The sequence below is a fragment of the Lepisosteus platostomus genome, chromosome 7 (genome assembly GCF_059453375.1).
Source record: "Lepisosteus platostomus isolate fLepPlt1 chromosome 7, fLepPlt1.hap1, whole genome shotgun sequence".
Classification (NCBI taxonomy): domain Eukaryota; kingdom Metazoa; phylum Chordata; class Actinopteri; order Semionotiformes; family Lepisosteidae; genus Lepisosteus; species Lepisosteus platostomus.
Genome location: NC_142617.1, coordinates 60,565,779 through 60,577,841, shown reverse-complemented (window position 1 = coordinate 60,577,841; position 12,063 = coordinate 60,565,779). Strand labels below are relative to the sequence as shown.

The 12,063-nt window shown below is 42.4% G+C and overlaps 1 protein-coding gene across 5 annotated transcripts in view; it reads right to left on the bottom strand.

Moving 5' to 3' along the window:
* alpk3a (alpha kinase 3a) overlaps positions 1-12,063 on the bottom strand; it is a 33,578-nt gene that overhangs the window by 10,526 nt on the left and 10,989 nt on the right. For all 5 annotated transcript variants that reach the window (XM_088641519.1, XM_088641517.1, XM_088641520.1 and 2 more), the window contains 4 exons: positions 11,296-11,413; positions 9,566-10,919; positions 2,104-4,231; positions 286-433 (listed from right to left, as the gene is read on the bottom strand). In XM_088641519.1, coding sequence (XP_088497645.1) covers positions 286-433; positions 2,104-4,231; positions 9,566-10,919; positions 11,296-11,413 — 3,748 coding nt within the window. The remainder of the gene's footprint in view (positions 1-285; positions 434-2,103; positions 4,232-9,565; positions 10,920-11,295; positions 11,414-12,063) is intronic.

Below are 12,063 nucleotides of genomic sequence, written 5' to 3'. Positions count from 1 at the left end.
GCGAAAGTGCAGTGTTACTATTTACGCAACAGATCTTTGTTATGACAAATGATAATTGTTTTCTCTGTGATTTAGCAGGTCGCCTCCACAGTGAGTTCTTGATGGGTGGTTGTTTAACACGAAAGTCATCATATTATTACTCTACTTTTATTACCGTACAGGTTTCTGTTTCCCCTGGGGATTGTTTCGAATCCTTCTCAGATGCAACATTTTCTTATTACAGGTGGCTGTTTAACTGAAGGCTTGGGCTCTGGGATGTAAAATAGTGAACACTTGGTGATCTACCTCCTTCTCACTTCTGCAATTTCCACTTCATCTCTGGACCACTTAATAGTGGAGTCGCTGAGCACGTTGAAGAACTGACACCAGAGTTTCAGGTGACCAGATGCATCCGAGAAGGGCTCTGCCCGGATCTTCCGGATAACCTGAGGAGCTGAGCAGAGAAAGAGTGGGCAAAGTCAGCTGGTTATAGTCAGGATCAGGTGATGCAATATGTGTGCTTTCTAAGATGCATGCCATTTCCTCTTTCCATCTCTTCCTACGCTGTTACTAACGTATTTTCATAGCCTTCATGTTATGCCTACAACGTTCGTTTAGCAAAGACAATTCAAGAGTACATCACCATTTTTAATGAATATGAATTAAAACATGAAACAGATGGAAAGGACTACTGAATATTTAAACAGAATACCTCTCAAATATTTATATACATTTCTAAATAGAAAACGACGCGATTCATACCCTGTAATTAAATAAAGAACACAAAAAATTACAAATGAGAGGACACCATTCTAGCCTGTTTTGTAGTCTTCGCTTTGTTCTATTTTATGATCGTTTTGCATCCTATGGTCCCATCGGCCTAATCAGAACTGAAGCAGAGACCGATTCAAATGTTTATGAGGATATTTCAGCCAACAGCTAGTGCCTCCTGTCAAATAACTCAAGCTTCACCACACATAGACTTTACAGTTGGATAACAAAGCAATTCGATTGCAGTGACCAAATGGGTAATACAGTATCAAAATCAATGTTCTTGATTGGTTATCACAGTCCCCAGCGAAACATTTATGGTATGAACTGAAGAAAGCAGATCGCAAGTGCAGACTTCACAACCTGGAGTGTCTGGAGAGATTGGACTTGGGGGAGTATTCAAATATCTCTCTTAGGAGGAGCATAGGAACCTTCTGCAGACCTACAGGAAGCACTTCCTTGAGGTTATCAAAGCCTACTTTTCTGATTGATTAATTTTTCGGATTTTCTGATCCTATGTTTTATGATTGGCTGGATCATAATCACCATGCTTTCTGAAATACAGATAATGATTTGTGACCTATCAACACAATACTGACAATCATGCAGGTGTTCAGCTTATTTCTACCTATCAGAATATGATTCTGGGTCATTTTTATGCTAAATTAACAGCTCTTTGAGGCAAGAGTAAACGTGCAGGCTACAGCATGTTTAATAATAGAACTTCCTCTGTTCTGTTATGTAAAATTGCTTAGAATGAACTTTTGAAATGATGCAGTACTTTCCATTGCTAACACCTCTACCTCCCACCTCTGAAACGTGTAACACAATAAGCTGCAGGACGGCTGGGGAATACGATTTAGAGTTTTAAGACAAGATTAACTCCTACACTACTCAGATACAGCATGCGTTGCATAGTTACAGGTATCACCAGGCACCTCGCCATACTTCGTGTCAGGATTTCTGAAAGGGGTGAGTTGTTGGACCCCTGTGCAAAGCCATGAGCACGGTCGCTGGAGCAAAAGTAAATCCAAGTTGTTAGGCAAGAGCGAAGTCAAAAGTAGGAGAGTCAGGTCGAGAAGAGAAGGCTGCGGAAGACTTCAGTGTGCAGTGAGTGTAGGTAGGCCGGTGAAGAGTGTTTAAATATTGAACTAGTTCCTGGATGAGCATGTGTGGAATTTAGTACGCGTGGGAATGCCAGGGCACTTACGGGAGAAGGGACGAGTCGTGACACGTTGCAGTTGGTAAAAACTAGCAACAGCAACAGTGCTGTCCTGTACAGAAAACTATGACTATTTTCTACTAGGAAAAAACCTATTGTTATTGCCCCCAAAATGGCTACCACCAGCTTACCTTTGAAGGGGTCTTGCTTCTGTTTCTCTTCAGTTGGGGCATCAGGCTTTGAGTCCTTAGTGGAATCGGTCCTCTCGTCCGTTTCCTCAAATCGTTTGGGCACCTCCAAGGTGGACTTCTTCCTGCTAAGGTTCGGAGAGCATCTCTCCCTGGGAGGCGTCTGGGGCCCGGGGGGGGCCTGCAGGTAGGCGGACTTGCGCGCCTGTCCTGGGGACATGGGCGCCGCCTCCTGGTCTTGCGAAAGCCTCCTCCTCTTGGGCACCTCCTCCTTCTTTGCCTGGGCGTCCGGCAGCCCCGCCGCGCCCTCGGCCTCGTCGGCTCGGGGCTTTGGAATGAAGATCTTGCGGCGGGCCCCGGAGGCCAGCTCCTCGGGGGTGGCGGAGGGGATGAGCGTCAGGCTGTCGTGGCGTTGCAGTTTGGGGCTGCTTTCGCGGGACGGCCCGGACGGGGGGGTGGTGTCCCGCCCCACCCTGTCGCCCTCCTGCGTGTCCGCCAGCGGGGTGCTGTCGACACGGATCGAAGGGACGGCCGTGACCCCGGGAGCCTCTGTGCCCGGCGGGGCCTTCGCTGCGAGCCGTCGGGCGGCGGCTGGGCTCGGGGGAGGCGTGCTGGTGATCGAAAGGCAGACTATGTCAGCGACGGGTCTGTCATTTTGGAGTTTTTCGGCAGGGGGGGCTGAAATTTCGCCAGCGACTTCTGCGTTTTTTTCTCTGTCTTGTTCCATTACAGCAACATGTGGAGAATGGCTTGGTGATACACGCTGCTCTTTCTCATCTTCCAGAGCTGTTGTTCGAAGATAGAGAACCGTTGAAAGCTGGTTTAGGGTTTCTAAAGACAGATTGTTTGCAACCGCGGGGATCTCTAACGATACACCTGTGGCGTTTACCTTGGTGCTTGCCTCAGCAGGGAGGGAGTCTTTTTTTATGTTCTCGTTTTCTCTTTCCAAAGATGACACTCCAGCGCTTTTTGCAGTGTCAAGGTCTTTCTTGACATCCCGGAGGAGAGAGGATAGAGATTCGTCGTCCTTTGCAATAGGCTGGTCTTCTCCCGAGACTGAAGATTCAGGTGTAGGAATATTGTCCATGCACATGATCGAAACTTGGGGAATCATAAAAGCAGGTGCTTCTTGTTTTGTTTGGGAAGCAGATTCAACTGATCTTGGGGGCGTTAGATTCATAGCTCTAGGATCTGGCTTATGAAGCTCAATGTTATCTTCATGGTTTATAACTATACCTGGGAGAAGACTATTGCCCATGTCTGTTCCCAGCTCTGCATTCTCTTTACTTCTTTCTTGTTCTTGCTCTGAAATCTTGCCTTTTTGATCTGATTGAGTGAGAATATGATCCATCCTGACATTTTCACTGTGGGGAGCTGCAGCTGGAATCTCTGGCATTCTCTCAGCATTACTGGATGTGATAATCATCTGGGAAGCAGGCCTGATGTGTTTCAGCAGACTTGGCAGCTCAGGAATAGTTGTGTTATCTGCTTCAGCTGTCTGTATTTTGGGAGCACTTTCGGTTTGTGAGCCCAAGAATTCTTCCTGTGAAATACCATGTGTTGCTTCTTCTAGCTTTGGAGCACCTGAAACGTTTAATTTTGTAACAAATAAATGGGTTTCTGGAACAGAGTGATATTCTTGTTCTTTGTCGACAAGATTCTTTCCATTGTCCTCAACTATGTTCCCTGGGACTGCTTTGTTGTCCTTCTCAGCATTGTCTTCTACTGTGGGAACAGTGATAGGCTGGGTTACCAAGACTTTATATGCAGATGTATCATTCTGTTCAATCTTTTCCATTTTTCCTGCTGTTTCAGTTGGGTGTGAACTGTCAATGTTGACGATAGTTGAAATTCCTGTACATCCGGAAATGTCATCTTCAGTCACAGGCTCTGTATGTCCCTCATTTAATTCCTTGGTAGGGGACTGTGTGCTCTTTCTCAATTCATTTGTAATAGATTCTCCATAGCTGTGCAAACTAAAGGATTCAATCGGCCCAGCTCTGACATTCTCCAGACCTTCTGTGATGGAAATCTGAGGTGGCATTTGTACTGTCAGTTTATGGGATATGTTATCCTCCTCCTTGCCACCAGGTGTTTCATTCATTTCTGTCTGTATCTGGCCTTTCTCATCCTTGAACGAAAAACAAACAGAAGCTTTTAATTATGCTACACATGTCATGCACACAAAGAAATGTCATTTTTAATTATTAATATTCATGATGCAACAACACTGGAGTATTGCTGCCTGTTACAAAAAGCTAAAATAATTGTTTGCAATAGTATTACATCATCTCACAGGATAGCACAGGTAATAAGCAGGAAACATGAAGTGTCTCTCATTATACTTCACAAATATTTAACTGGTTATGAGACATACCAAAGATATTTTATGGTCGACGTATCTAGACATTTTGTCCCTTTAACTATCCCTTGTAACTATGATGTTATAGATATGTCCTAACTGTGCTGTCTCTAAGATCCAAGACTGTTGATAAAAATAGTGATTTTCAGCAGCACAAGTTCTCCTTAATACATAACACAAGGTGTTCAGTATTTTGGCCTATGACAACATGGAATTTCCTGTAGCCGCAAGAAAACAAAGACATATGGGAAATTCAAGAAGTGCAATGAAGAATGAAAAACAAGGCACTTCTTTATGTAAAGTGTCACAGGAATGGAACTACCCAGCCGTGCAGTTTAATAGGACTCCTTAGGATTGTTCAAGAAATAAAGCAATAGCTTACTGTAGCAGTTGTGAAATTCATTATGATCACATGTACAAAAGGCAGGAAACAGTGAAAGATACCTGTACTTGACAGATTTGTTATGTAACCAAGCTTTAGAATGTGAACAATGTAGCTTCAAGCTAATATTTAATCTGTGTACTTGATGGAAAAAAAAATACTAGTTTCATATTTCATATTTATAATCCATCTAGAAGATTATGCATGCTCCCAGTACTGTACATTTGATACTACAAGATGAGACAGGTGAATTGCAGTCTGGACTTAATATGAGCAGAAGAGCAAAGTTCAGTTAAACTAGAAACAGTAACTTTCACAATGAATAAGTACACAAAAAACAAACATCTGAATCTTCTGTAAAAGTGCTGTAGATCAACTTTCAGTGCTTACAATTAAGTACAAATAAAATAAACATTGTCGGAACTGATTTTATCTCCAAAGACACTGTTTAACATCTGTGATTTATTTCCTTTTTTTCCTGTTGGATTCCAACCTGCTCATTTGCATTGATCCAGTTGTGCTCAGTGATTTTTCAGACTGTTCATTTCAGTACTTAAAGATGATCAGGGTTTTGGCCATAGCATACCAGATGAGGTAGATGGGAGCTAACAGGAAAAGATATCAAGAAGTTAGATCTATATATAGCAGCGTGACTCTCTTTTTCCATCTCAGCCTCTTGCATGAAGTACTCATCAGCTAGCCATATTTATTGTTGACTGCTTTCATCTTTTTTGGAGCCCTCCTGGTGTAAGACCAGCTGTTTGATGAGTCTCTGCGATCTTGCTTTCAGATGCCACTGAAAAGTATCTATCCATCAAATACATATCTCAAATGTGCCCCCTTGTCAGTAGGAGATTTCCCTTCAAATACGCACACAAATAACGTCTCTCCTGGCCTAGAGTTTACTGCGATGTGTTTGAAAAAATAAGCTGGCAAGGAAATAGATTTGTCTGGCTCACATACTGATCAACTGATTGTACAAGTGAGTTAGCTGCTTAGAAGATGTGTGTGCATAGCTTTCTAGCCCACATAAAACTATTTTTACGAGGGAACCTTCCCATTTCTGGTCAATGAGGTTGTAAAAACAGAGTTCTAGGATGGGGCAAGAGACAGCAAAATGTTCCTAAAAAATTAGACACATTATGAAATGCGTTGGCAGTATGTATTCTACCCATGTTTGGAACAGCTGTGACAGTGGCATAAGTTGGTTGCAAGAACCTGTTGTAAAACAGCCAGCTGATGATGAAGTGCTTCTCCTCTGTCATGCGTGACTATATAATGTCTGCAACACAGTTTAAAATAGAAACAGCATTTCGTATGTGTTCTGATGTCACAGAGCATGCTCTATTACAGCATTTAGTCCTGTTTGGTCCACAACACTGATCATGATGCTATTTTGAAAGAGTTTGTTTCTACAATAATAAAAAGTGAAATCTAAAAACAAAACTAGGAAAATCAATAACTAAAAATGAAACTTTCTATCTGAGAAAACCTCAGCTGTTGAACTCTATCAGATCATTGTTTATATCTCTTAAGGCAAAATGTTTCTGCTAGTTTTCTACCCCTTTTAGAGAATAAGCATATGAGATCAAATTATTTCCTTCATTATACAGTTGCAAGAATGTGGCTGATGAGACAAAATGAGAACCAGCACTCTGAAATGATGTTGATACAGAACAAGGCAGCAGTGAAATAAGCAGCAGTACATGAGTGATTTCGCTTTGGAGCACAGGCTCTTTCTCTCGGCTTCAGAAGATGCCTGTCTAAAAACATAATGAGAAAAATACAATAGCTAATTGTATGAACAAGTGTTCAGGTCTAATTTCTCGGGACTCCGAGCAAGTGCTCTAACGCTTGCTATACAAATCTGTTCTTCAAAAACGCTGGGAGCTGTGACTCCATCCTGCCCACCCCACGTTCAGCTAAAAGAAGTTTATTTTCAGTATATGACCTGCTGTTTGAAAAATGCTACTCTTTGGGTTTTGATATTGTAAAAGGAAAGGGCTAGTTGATCTGGAAATAACTCATCTGTCTTATTCCACAGAATTAACAAGAACTAGAATGGTAAACACATGCCTGATTAAATCTTTGATTTCCTTATACTCTGTTACCACAAAAGCTCAGATTAATAGCTCCCTGCATGAAAAATCAGTTGCAGTTCCATATTGAAGTGAAACACCACAGAATGTTGCTAACCAGGTGCTGAATTCTCAGAATCCTTTTTTTAAGAACAGATACTACAGTTTAATGCAATACAGTATAGATACAGTGTGTAGAAACAATATAATTATAACTTTTTATATCTCACGTGTTGGGACAATTTTAGTCCTGGCCAGCCAGAGTAAAGAAAGTCTCGTGGAACAGCCTTGATTACCTTTTTATACAGACTTGCAGCAAACGCAGTCTCTTCAATTAATTTAGCAGGTAATTTGTTAAATTCACTAAAGAGAGGGTCCCCCGTAGGCTCTGAGAGTTCTGGTAAGCTTCATTTTGTATTCTAAAGGGTATCTTAATTGCTACATTTAACTAACAACCTGATTAAGGCATAGGTAAATGTTCCCTATCTTTACAGATGGGAAAATTAAGTGTGACTTTTATAACCTGCTGGACTGAGGCTCTAACTCATTTGGTATACATGAATATAGGTACATACTATATATTTACTCTGTGTACTGGATGGGAGCTCTTTCCTGTCATATGTCTCTTTCCTATAATTTCATCTTTATTGTAAAGCTGGATATGAAATTTTCTTTTAGGATGTTTTAGGCTATGACCTCAAAATTGTTTCAGTGGAGTAATTTAGAAGACACCCCCCATAACACGGACGATGCTGCAAGCATTTGGTAGCTAGATGACCACTAAAATCTCATTTCTTGATCTTGTAATTGATGTTTTTTTCATTCTAATTGATTGCTATTGCACATCTTTATTATGAATTTCACAAGGGATCACCGATACTTTAAAAGGTCACAAAGCGAGAAATGAATTGGTTGCACTTTCATTTAAATGCTTCCCCCCAACACAGTGCTCTGACTTTGAACATTACCGTCTTTCAGGTGTGCACATTTTTGCCTGTAATTGATTATTTGAAAGATACCCAATAGGCTTAGAGCCAGTTTCTAAAGAAAGTACTCATTGTATAGCGAAGAGCAGAACAGTGTGTGGAAAGGGTTTATTTTAAGACCCGCAGGAGAGAGAAGAATTTGGAAAATGTGAAGAGGTCCTGCTATGCTTCTTAAGGACCTTACTGAGCTTGGACTAAATTCTCTTGCTCCTGATATCCTTACTCCCTTTAGTCAGAACGTGATGACTTGGGGTATTTCTGAATACACAAAACAGGTTCTCGAGATCCTTGATCTCGATATGCCATCTGGTCACATGCTATCGTGCTCTTAACAAATCCACAAGGATGGGTGAAGATGATTTACTACCGTGAACAACTGAAACATCTGTGAGGCTGACAGGCTGTGACATTTTCATTTCCTTGGGAAAAATAATCGGTTTTGTTTCCTCTTTGCTTTTGTTATCATTTCACAAAATAAGAAACCTTGGTGTCTGTCAATACGTCACCTCAGGTTTCACTTCAACAACTATCTTCATTCTAAAAAAACCTCAGGCTTGTGAACACAAGGGCATTAGAACAGTTTCAAAAGAAGGGAGATTGGTGAACCCATCTAACTCTAGGAGCTAATTCATCCTTGGGTGAAGGACCTCCGTCAGATATTTCTTGAAAGAAGCCAGGGTTCCAGTTTCAGCAACATGCTGGGTAGTTTCTCCCAGGCTCCCACAGCCCTTCGTATTAAGCGCTGTGTCCTGTTGTCAGTTTTAAATTCACTTTCCCTTATCATTTGGATACGTCCTCTGGTTTCAAGATAAAGCACAGAAGGTGCACCCACAGTCTCAAAAAAATCTCAAACAGTTTAAAAAAAACAGAACCGGGCCAGCAAAAATAAGCAGGAGCTTTCTCATGCATAAATATTCATTGAAACATTAATTGAAAAAGAATGTAGAAAGCGGATGGGAATGTGTGGGTGATTAGTTTGGCTACTGGCTTTTTTATTACAGCTTTTTAACAAAATTACAAAAGAAAACGGGAGAATGGAAGAATTGGTGTGTTTCTAGGGTTGTTACAGAAATCTTCCATGCACCTACCCTTCAAAAGCAGACTGCTTTAAAGTCTGAAAGGGATGTAATTATCAATTTATTTTTCTAAAATGAGAACATTTATTTTAGTGAAATAAAAGCTGCTTGTTGCATGTTGCTTGGTGATCTGCCTAACAAATGGACAAGGACAGCAAAGAGGTTTGCTAGTTGCAGAGGAGATCATCATAGAAGCTGCAGCTAACCACCTGGGCTCATTCAACAAGTGTTTTTCACTGTGCAGGTTTTTGAGTTTTGCTGAATGATCCTCAGTCGATTAAGCGCGCTACCTGAAAGAGCCTGGAAAACCTCTGAATCCTATTCCAACGGCTCGTACCTTGAACTTCCGCTAGTGGGTGATGGCATTGCTTTTATTTCCTCTCAGAAAATGGAAACCTTTTAACAAAGAGGAAGTAGGTGTTGGAGCTGCCAGAGCAGGCTGTCCTTATGCTCAAGACCTACCACACAAATGCATACAGATACTATCCATAAATAGCACTCAAGTGCCTGTTGCATTACTCCATGAGCTGACACTGTGACAAAGCCCACCGCACACCTCAGCACTGATACCAGGCTCTTACCTCACAAGGCAGGGATGTCGACACTTGAACATCGATTTGCCCATTCAAACGGTGATTCAATACGGTCTCTTCCTCCCACGACGTCTCCATTTCCTGATCTGTACGATTCACGTTATGTGCAGCGGTAACTGATGCATCTGTCTTCATGGATTCTTCCGCAGGAGCATTTCCTTCAGGCTCAGGTTCTTCTTGAGCTGGTAACTTGATGTCCATGTGTAAGGTCTCAGCAAGTGGCTTATCACCAGATTCCGACAGTACTGCGCACACAGTGGGGGGTTTGTATTCCTCTAGCGCTGGAGGATTCATTTCCGACGGAACGCTAGGTGTAGCTAAACCAAGCTCATCAGGTTTCTCATCCACAGATGTCAGACTGCTGGACCGCAGCATCTCTGGGCCGCCTCTTGCTTCGTCGCTGTTCTCGTTCTTGCTGCCAAAAAAAATGTCTTTCAGAGAGAAATATACCGGACTGACTGGGGGTTGGGTGTAAGGGGGCTCTGGCTCCTTGTATACACCTGTTCCTGCATGTTCTTTCACTTCTGAAGTGTCGCTGCTCTCCACAGTCTCTTTTGCCCTTTCTGATTCTGGGCTTGCCCAACCGTTGTCTGCCTCCATCGCCATGAAATCTTCTGGTGGCAAAGACTTCATGTTCTCCTCCAGCGCCTGCGACCGCAAGGAGTCCGATAAGTATTGTGCCAAACTAATTCCTCCTTCGCTTGCCTCGTGTTCGCCACGGGCCCCCCACACTGCCTCATCACGACGTTCCCCCACATCCACTCCATTAGAGATCTTTTTCTTCTTTTTGGCGAGGAATTCTTTATCGGGCGGCCTGGTGGTAATTATCTCCACCGTCTCATAGATGTAGGCAAGGAACTCGTTGCCATTCTCTTCTGCCCCTTCCTTGGGTGAGTCAGTCCCTTTGGAACCCGCCAAGAAACCGTTGGGCAGCTCCTGCGCGTTGGCCGCCTGATCCTTCCCGCCCGGAGTGCCGTCTTGTAGCCTGAACTCTGCCACCTCCTGAGCGGGCCCTTTCACCTCGTCCTCTCTTTCCTGCAGGGAGGACGGTGACCTGCTCCTGGCTTCGCCAGGCAGCCGGCGTTTCCGCTGCGCCCTGTCGGGACTCGCTGTTCGCAGCTGGTCCACACGCTCTTGGAAGGCCTCCTGGCCCCTGCCCTTCTTGCGGCTCTCCTCCAGCTCTTTCTTTTTGACCGCAGCCTTCTGCTTGAGTTTCTGAAACCACCTCTGGTGGATTTTGTATTCGTTCATGGTGCCGACCTCCAGGACCCCAGAACAGGACACGATGCCCTTGCTGTTCCTTGCTGAGGCCTGATAGATGGCAGCATCATCTTCGGTGCAGCTGTGAAGGGGAAGAGTTAACAGTGGTTATCATTTAGAGGAACCACACTAACTTCTTCATCAGTTGCCTTTATCCAAGGCGAATAAAAGCATATTATGATCTGGAAACTTCCCCTGGAAAACGTTCCTGATGCTTTGGTGAAAGCTCAGGTGTGGGCATTCGACTCCCAATCTGAAGCAAGGATAAATTTAATTTGCCTGAAAAGCACATCCTCAAACACCCCCATGCTCAACAGCTTTTCAAGCCAAATTTGTAACATTAAGATTTCCCATTTTAAAGAAACAACGAGAAAGACAACACGCTTCAATACACAAGTGCAGTTTTTGAATAAAAGCAGAGCTTGGATGCATTTTGAGCCTGTGTGCTGAGTATGTACTTGTAAATGTGGAGAGTGTGAACTTTCCCATTGTGGAAAATTTCATATTTGGGCAGGCCACAGTATCGGTCCATCTCTGCGTCATCTTTATACCAGGTCAGCTGAGGCTCTGGATAGCCTGGAAAGAAAACATGGTATAGAATAAAAGTCAAGCTTTTTTTTTGGAATGAGAATTTATTGTATTGAATTGTATCCTATTTCTTCCTTTTTAAGAAAATGGAAAATGGAAGCAAAAAATAAATTATTTCAAATCTTCAAAGTTGTCAAATTTAAGGTTTTGAGCCATGAGCCACTGAACAATTCTTATCCCCTGGATATATGATAACAGCAGTTGCTTATAAGCCTCAAATAATCTAATAATTGCCCAGTTTTTACTTGCAAGATTAACCATAACTGTAATGATAGATGTAAAGGCAAAGTTTTCCATTTGGAAAAGTAGCTAACTTGATGATTAATCTCACTGTCACCAGGACATCTCAGTATACCCTATGTGGGTTTCATTTCAGAAAATTTCAACTTAACTGCCAGATGAAATCATAGTTTATGAATTAATTCTGTTATTCAACTGCCCTACTCTTAACTTTAAAACCTCAGCTGTTTCAAAGGGATTAAGGCTAAACGCCTTTTATCACATGAATGGCTCTTACATTTCATTGAAAGGCGCTAATAAAATTAAACATGATTTTTGGGTTATTCATGTTTCTTAGCAAATAATAGTTCATCTTATTTCTAATATGAATTAACACACATTCATTTCAATGCTGACAG